The 8,255-nt window shown below is 42.1% G+C and overlaps 2 protein-coding genes across 2 annotated transcripts in view; both read right to left on the bottom strand.

Moving 5' to 3' along the window:
* Nucleotides 1-739: 739 nt before the first annotated feature.
* Nucleotides 740-5,567, bottom strand: LOC141333806 (uncharacterized). The gene has a single exon (XM_073838948.1). The coding sequence runs from the start codon at nt 3,983-3,985 to the stop codon at nt 740-742; it is 3,246 nt and encodes a 1,081-aa protein (XP_073695049.1). The 5' UTR covers nt 3,986-5,567.
* A 406-nt stretch (nt 5,568-5,973) lies between these two features.
* The window catches only part of LOC141332863 (extracellular calcium-sensing receptor-like), an 8,074-nt gene continuing 5,792 nt past the window's right edge, over nt 5,974-8,255 (bottom strand). The window contains exons 9-12 of the mRNA XM_073837824.1: nt 8,057-8,248; nt 7,682-7,909; nt 7,052-7,175; nt 5,974-6,887 (exon numbers count right to left, since the gene is read on the bottom strand). Of these exons, the coding sequence (XP_073693925.1) occupies nt 5,974-6,887; nt 7,052-7,175; nt 7,682-7,909; nt 8,057-8,248 (1,458 nt within the window). The remainder of the gene's footprint in view (nt 6,888-7,051; nt 7,176-7,681; nt 7,910-8,056; nt 8,249-8,255) is intronic.

Here is an 8,255-nt window from a genome sequence, read left to right as displayed (position 1 = left end):
GACACAACAGCTAACTGGCAGATGGCTCTTACTACTGAATTGGTTATCTCCTTCCATTCAGAGCCCTTGGTTGGTTCCCAGGGATAACGAGACAAGATATCTGCATCGATGTTATGCCGTCCAGGTTTGTACTTTAAGTTGAAGTTGTAGGTAGCCAGTGCTGCTAACCAGCGATGACCTGTGGCATTTAGCTTAGCACTAGACAACACATAAGTAAGCGGATTGTTGTCCGTCATTACAGTAAACTGGGCTCCGTATAAGTAGTCGTGGAACTTATCTACCACCGCCCACTTCAGCGCCAAGAATTCCAGCTGATGAACTGGGTATCGTCTCTCTGAGCCACTCAGCTTTCTGCTTGCATAGGCAACTGGCCTGAGCCCTTCAGGATGGTTTTGATTCAGGACAGCTCCTAGTCCATTCATACTGGCATCCACGTGTAGGACATACGGCTTGGTAGGGTCAGCAAAAGCAAGCACTGGGGCATGGGTGAGGCAGTGAATGATTTTGTTGAAAGCGGTGGTACAAGTGTCATCCCAGCGTTCTCCAAAGGGATCGGAGGCTTTAAAGTAGTGCTGGCCATCTTTGGGTTTCTCATTTCGTCCAGATGGTGGGTAACCTTTGGTAAGGTCCGTCAGAGGTCTTACTATGGCAGAGTAATCCTTTAGGAAACGTCGATTAAATCCACAAAATCCAAGGAAAGATCTAAGGGACTTTAGATCAGTTGGCATTTTCCATTGTGTCACCGCTTCAATTTTTTAGGATCTGGCGACACTCCAGCCGCCGACACAATGTGTCCCACATAACGCACTTTAGACTGGCAGAACTGGCATTTGTCAATTGACACTTTGAGACCACATTCTCTCAGATGATCCAATACTTTCAGCAATCTCTCTTCATGCTCCTCCAGTGTGCGTCCGAACACAATGATGTCATCGAGGTAAACAATGACTTGTAGGAGATGCATGTCACCAACAGCTTTCTCCATTAGCCGCTGGAATGTGGCTGGAGCTCCAGTAATGCCTTGGGGCATACGTTCAAACTGGAAGAACCCCACAGGGCAGATGAAAGCGGTCTTCTCTTTATCTTCCTCTGACATGGGTATTTGGTAATATCCATTACGAAGGTCCAACACAGAAAACCATCTACTGCCTGCCAAACAGTCCAGAGCATCCTCAATCCTGGGTGTGGTGTACTGATCTGGGATAGTCCTTGCATTAAGAGTTCGGTGGTCAATGCACATTCTTATTGCCCCATTCTTCTTTCTTGCAATTACAATGGGTGATGCATATGGACTCCTTGACTCCTTTATGATTCCTGCAGCTAGCAGGTCTTTGATGTGACGTCTCACATCATCGATGTCTGCTGGAGCGATGCGTCTGGAGCGTTCTCTGAATGGCTTGGCATCTTGCAACCGAATGTGATGTTCAACACCTTGGGCAAATCCCAAATCCCATTCATGTTTTGAAAACACCTCTCCTCTGGTCGACAGCTTACTTCTCAATCTTTTTTCCCAGGTCTCTGGAAGGGATGATTCACCGAAATCAAACAGCTGGGGATTAATTACAGTTGAGCCCTGGCTTCTGGAAGTGGTAGTGAGGGTGTCAGCAGGATACACATTGGCGATCACTGTCCCAGCAGGAATGGAGATATCTCTTGAGGTTTCATTGTGCACCAGCACTTTGATGTTACTTTCCCCAACAGCAGAAGGTGGCAATATCACTGGAGTTATAAACAGGCCAGCTGGCAAACTATCCTGCACAGGCCCGTCCACAACAAAGATCTCTTTTTTCCATGGTTTGTCAGTCTCCATTTTACACATAGTGCCTATCTCTCCCCTTGATGGAACAATGCAGGGTCCAGGCCCCATCCACTTGAGTTTTCCCTCAGGCTCATCAGAAAAGTGCTCAGTCTTGGATACATGAGGAATGTGGATCCCTGAGTGACGAGTCTGAATTCTCAGGGAATGCGCAACACTAATTCCTTCTAGTTCTTGGCTCAAGGCAGCAAGACGTTTAAAGAAACTGGCATTGGTACCAATTATGACAGGCAGCTGTGAGGGACCTTGGGGTTCTGGGCATACCAGAGCCAAGATGGACAAGGACTCTTCCACACCAGTTACTGAGGCAGGGAACGTGCCATCCACCACAATGTAACACTTGTCAGGATAGCTGGAGGAACTGAGGCCCCATATGGACAGACCAGTTAATGGGTGTATAGGCACATCACTCAGGTTCTTGTTATACCAGCTTTCAAACACTATGGTCACTTGTGACCCGCTGTCTAAGAGAGCTTGACATAAACAGCCATGGAGCTTTACTTCCACAGTGGAGGCTGGACCCACCAGTCCTAATGGCAAACCACCTGACTCACTGACCTCAGTTTGGCCCCTTTTAGAGAAACATACTTGGTCGGGGTCTTTTTTACGATCACCTTTTTCATCATGTTTTCCACTCTTAGCCTGTCGTAGAGAGCGAACCAGCTTCTGAATCACCTGATCAGCATTTGGAGGAGCTTGACACTTGGTGGCTATATGTCCATCCTCGCCACAGCGGTAGCAGAAGTAATCCTCTCTATTTGTTGACTTAAATTGGGAAGATGCAGGAACTGGGGGAAAATAAAGGGATTTAGGTTGCTTTTCAGAAGCCGGGGGTGACTGCTGAGTGTGACTAACACTCATAATGGCCAACTGTTGCTTCAGCTGTTGTACTTGCCTGTTCAGCTCTCGTACTTCCAAATCATCAGCTTTCTCAGTCTGTTTGAATGGCTTTTCTTTAGCTTTAAGCATCATGGATGATGTGGCTATAGCTTTGAATTCACCTCCACATAGGAGTGTCCTCAACTCTTGAATCTCTGACCTAAGTTCATGAATGACTGAAGGGCTTACCCTTTCATCCTCATGAGATTTTATCGATTTGGCTTTTGCAATCATCCTGTGTCGGGCCGCTTCATTTTCCTCAGTCTCCCTTATCTCCTTCAACAGACTCAGAAAAGAGGGTGGGCGTTCTCTTCTCTCGCGGAGCCCTAATTGAAGCAACATCATATCTGAATGCACAGCACCCCTGATTAGCTGTTCCACACGAACTTTATCCACCAGTCTGGGAGACAGCCCTTCACGTTCCACTACTTTGGTAAGGGCTTTATCAATCCATCTTAGGAACTCAGACAGAGTCTCACCATTTTGACGCATCAATTGAAACTTGAAGTACAAGTCCTCCCCAGACTCTGAGGAGCCAAAGGTACTTTCTAATGCTTCCAAATATTGTAAAGCACTTGCTTCAGGGTTTGAGAAACGAACAGCTCTTATTATTTCCAGTGCCGGTCCTTTGACACTCTCAATAATTCTGCGTCGCTTTTCTTTTTCAGAGCATTCACACTCTGTTATCATTAATCGGGCTTGTTCCATCCAGTGCTCCATACCTTCTTCTCCCATGGGTGTTGGCATTATGGCAGAGAAGGTACGTAATCGTCTATAAGCACTGCTGTCTCCAGAGGGCTTTGCAGTCTTTTCCAAAATCTCACCCACTGCACGGATAATGGATTCAGGAGACCCGTCGGTGGTGCTGCGTGGAGCAAAAAGAGATTGTACATCTGCTAATGACTTCCCTTCTCCCATTAAGAACTTGGTGAGCTTTTCAGTAAATCCATCAGATGAGGCGTCAGGTGAGGTCTCTTTTGCAGGGTTTACTATGACTGTCCAAGGCTCACCTGTTTCCTCAGGACTCACTTCAGGGGGTATACGTGTGGCATCAACAGCTTGTTTGCACTCGCACAACACCAGCATAGTACGTGAGGTAGGTCCTTCTCTGGTGTCTCGTACACAAATTCTGCCTAGGATTTTTACAGCTTGCATTACATCTTCAATACCCGCTACTTCTGTGTCTGCAGGTACATTTAACAACATCACAGCATGACTCTCGTGAATGCCTATCTCTTTACACCAGCTGGTTAGCTCTGCTTGTAGAGAAGGGTGTTTTCCCAAAGCCATCTTGTGTGTTTGTTTAACCACTGTTACTTAGTTTGCACTATTAATGTGTACTTGACCACCCTGTTGTTCTTCTTGCCTTTCAGGAAGTCTGACGTATCAGAGAGGAGTGATCCCGGACGAGCCCCCACTTTATGTAGCGCCCCCTACCTTTCTGAAGTAGGCCTTCCTTGTAAGGGGCAACAATAGGTTCAGAAACTAAATGCCTTGTGATGTTGGATTAAGGCCCCCTCTCTGAATACACTACACTTGTGTTGCTTTTTGTTTGTTTACTATATATGTTGTCAGAATAATATCTGAATAAAATCGCTGAAACCTACTTTTGTGTCTGGGTTTCCTTTCAATAAAAGTATTCCCCTACTTAAGTAATACTCACAAACAAATAAACAGAGAATTTAACAAAATTAAGTAATTTAATGAAATAGAAATTTGAAAAGGAAAATAATTCTAAACAAATATTTAGATGCTCAAATTCAAAGGAATTTCTGAGTTACCAATCACCTGAAACCACGTATAACTCAACAGCTTTTACACTCACTGCAGTGCAGTTTACCACTTAACACAGTGAAAGTTTTGTTAGTTTCAACTATAACAGTGTCCTTAAAGAACAAATAACTCAACAGACTCTGCAGAGAATTCCCTCTAAACAACAGGTAATTCCATCGAATCAAACTTCAATAACAGTGGGCCCACGCAATCACACACACCCAAAAGTATTACTCTCCCCCTCCCCCGTTGCAGGCCTGTGTCGTGGCTAGAGTGCGGTGTGGCCGTGAAAGCTTAAACTGGCCGCTTCACTCAGATGAGCAACAAACACAGAAACACAATACCTTTGTTCCCTTGTCGATCGCGATCAGTGCGGGCAGCTACTAACAAGATCCTCCTGGGGAAGCAAAGATCGTCCCCCGATGCTGGAGGAACACCCAACGCTTCCAGGTGGCTGGGTGCGCTATCCGGATGATTACCGCCGGCCGCTCCCTCGTAGTCCGATACCCCACTCGCCTCTCGGATTTCCAAAAGCGCTTTTCCACGATCTCTAGTGTTAGACGCTAAAACGTCCCATGACTGAACACAAACAGGAGCGAATGTGCAACAGCTAGTGCAATAAAATACGTGCGCTGTCTCGGATTGATAGCAGCGATGTTTCAAAGTTCTGAGTATAACTCCAAAACGCAATGCTAACTCGAGTTAACAGTGTCTCAACAGTCAATCACTAATCTTCTCAGTTTTTACATAAGAAACAGACTAAAACCTCCCTTTTGCTGCATTTCGTCAGTATTTCACTCACAACAACTTCTCACAACTCCTTTCCTTTCCCGTCTTCTTTTTTACCAGCCTCCTCAGTACCCAATAGCAATACCTTTTCTTATTAATGAGGCGGGCTTAATCTATAGATTATCCAATCGCTAAACATAAGTCAAGCTTGACTGTACACACCACGTTTTGCACAAGTGTATTTCTAACAAACTTTGCGCTACCTTATTAAATGACCCATACGTACGTATAAACATAACAGTAAAGAAAACTATAAAACGTCATCCCTGAATTAGAAATGAATGGACAATGCACATACAAAAAAAATAAATAAAAAAATAAAATATTTTAACCCTATGTTCATAGGATTTTAATATAGGGTTACATATACATTCTTGACAACAGAAATTGTACTGTGCTGGAAAAACATTGTTTGTGCACAGGTTTCCCTATCATACTAGAGTTACCTTTTTCTTTCTTTCTTTAAAGTCACCATGAACTCAAACGTGACAATTATTATTATTATTTTTTTTTTTATCAAATGTTTCAGTGTTTATTATAAATGATTTGACCATGCTCCTCATCAATTATTTAAAGAATACATCATGTGCAATTGAAACCTTTATTCAAAAACATTAACTTCACCTTTCTCATTCCCATTTCACACTTTCCTCTTTACAGCTGCATGACATTTAAATGTGTACTTTAACACTTTTTGAATATAGACGTTTTGTGTTTCAGTATGATTTAGTTGGCACTTTCCTCATCATATGATGTTTTGTATTTTGTTCAGGCTTAAACAGGATGATGTGACATTTAGGTGCAAAAATGCAGAGCAGTAAACCAAAACTTGAGGCTACAATGGCAAATATTTCCACAGCTACAGTAAATTTTCCAGGAGAACTGACGTAAGCTGGTATAAATGTGATCCATACAGCACAGAATATGAGCATACTGAATGTGATGAATTTGGCTTCATTGAAGTTATCTGGCAGTGTGCGAGCCAGAAAAGCTAGAATGAAGCACAAGGCAGCCAGTAGGCCAATATAACCTAGCACAGCAGAGAAAGCTAATGTAGAACCCAGATGACATTCGAGAATGATTTTTTCTTGATAATATTTCACATTTTTGTGGGGAAAAGGAGGACATGTCGTTAGCCAAAGCACACAAATAAGAACCTGTATTAGTGTAAAGGCAAGAACACTGAGCCATTGTTGTGCAGGTCCAAACCATTTCATAACATTACTTCCTGGAAGTGTAGCCTTAAAGGCCATTAAGACCACTATTGTTTTCCCAAGAACACAGGAGATACAGAGAACAAAGGTGATCCCGAATGCTGTATGGCGCAACATACAGGACCACTCAGTGGGCCGACCAATGAAAGTAAGGGAACAGAGGAAACACAGAGTCAGTGAGAAGAGCAGCAGGAAGCTCAGCTCTGAGTTGTTGGCTTTTACTATGGGAGTGTCCTTCTTACTGTAAAACAGGATGGCCACCATCACAGTTAATCCTGCTCCAAACAGTGAGAAAAAGACTAGCACTATACCCATAACTTCTGTGAATGAAAGAAACTCAACAGCCTTTAATATACATTCATTTTTATCAGCATTAGACCAGTATTCCCCTGGACACTTCTTGCAGTTATTTGAATCTGGAAAGAAAGTTGTGATTACTAGTTAGAGACAAAAGGAAAATGGTTTATTTACTGTTTATTAACTCCTTTGATAAGAATCTGCACCCTGAATAGTAGGATAAGAACACAAATAGAACAACTAAACAGTTTTCTTTGGAAGTGTGAGATGGCCTGAAGATTACCTGTCTCATTACTAATTTCTCCTTCTGCACATGGAATACAGTCATAACAGCAGACAGGTCTTCCTTTTTGTGCAGCCTTCCTAGTGCCTGGAGGACAGCTGTCACTGCACACAGATTTTGGTTTCTACATGAAAAAATATACATTTAGTTATTTATATCTACTCTAATAGATATAAAGTAATAATATTAAAATATATGTTTTTTGCAGCTTTCAAGCATAACATTTGCAAATATGCAGGTTCATTGTGAATATATATGTTCACTATATTTTAATATGTTAGCAACATTACTCAGCACAGAGACACTCAAACCTCTGATTGATTCAGTTTGTCACTAATTACTCTGAATTTCCAATGGTAATCATTGTCATTGAGATTTTCTTAAAATTATTTCTTAAAAATCATATTAGAAAAAAAGTATTATCCCTGACATATAGAAATGAATGTTTGTTTGTGTTTGTTTTCCAATTTATTCACAGAGTTGACTCAAATATGTGTCACATTGGCTTTTTAGAAACCAACTTACAGTCATACAGTATTGCAAAGTTATTTATTTATTTATTTATAAAATAATGAATGAATGAACCAGTTAAAACAAATCGTGTAGGATAAATGGATGACTGCCATTTACCTCCAGCTGTCCTCCAGCCCAGGTTATGTTTTCAGTGTTGAGCACAAAGCGCTGGTCAGGGGAGAGTGAGGCATCATAGTATCCCACTGGGTTAAACTGCATTGATCCATCAGAGTCCTGCTGCCAATTCACAATTTCATACTGGGCCACTGCTCCACCAGTGCTGTCAAACCACACATGATCTCCAAACTTTACAGAAAAATTTACATTTTTCAGAGCCTCAACAACCTAGCAAAAGACAGATTTGCATTATCTTTGATTCATTTAATAAATTTTCATACTTTATGTTAGGTCTAAACTCTTGCTCTTCCTGTCTGCACATCTAGCACAGCATTTCTTTCTTGTATTTATGTATTTATTTACCAACCTACCTACCTGCTGTGGTTGTATTGTCAGGCCTTTCTCACAACCTTGTTTCCTGCATTTGAGTAGACTGTGCACTGAATGAGCCACAGCATAAACTGCTTTATAGACGTTGCTTGCATATCTTTGCTCTGGCACATCTTCATTATAGTTATTCAGTGGAAGTAGATCCTGATATCCACTGCATTTTAGTGAATATTGAGAAGAATTT

Source organism: Garra rufa, chromosome 4 (assembly GCF_049309525.1).
Source record: "Garra rufa chromosome 4, GarRuf1.0, whole genome shotgun sequence".
Taxonomy (NCBI): domain Eukaryota; kingdom Metazoa; phylum Chordata; class Actinopteri; order Cypriniformes; family Cyprinidae; genus Garra; species Garra rufa.
Note: the sequence above shows the minus strand (reverse complement) of the source record. Positions and strands in the feature narration are given on the sequence as shown.

Excerpts from the sequence above, each read along its gene's own strand:
- LOC141333806 (XM_073838948.1), bottom strand. The coding sequence starts at position 3,985 with ATGGCTTTGGGAAAACACCCTTCTCTACAAGCAGAGCTAACCAGCTGG.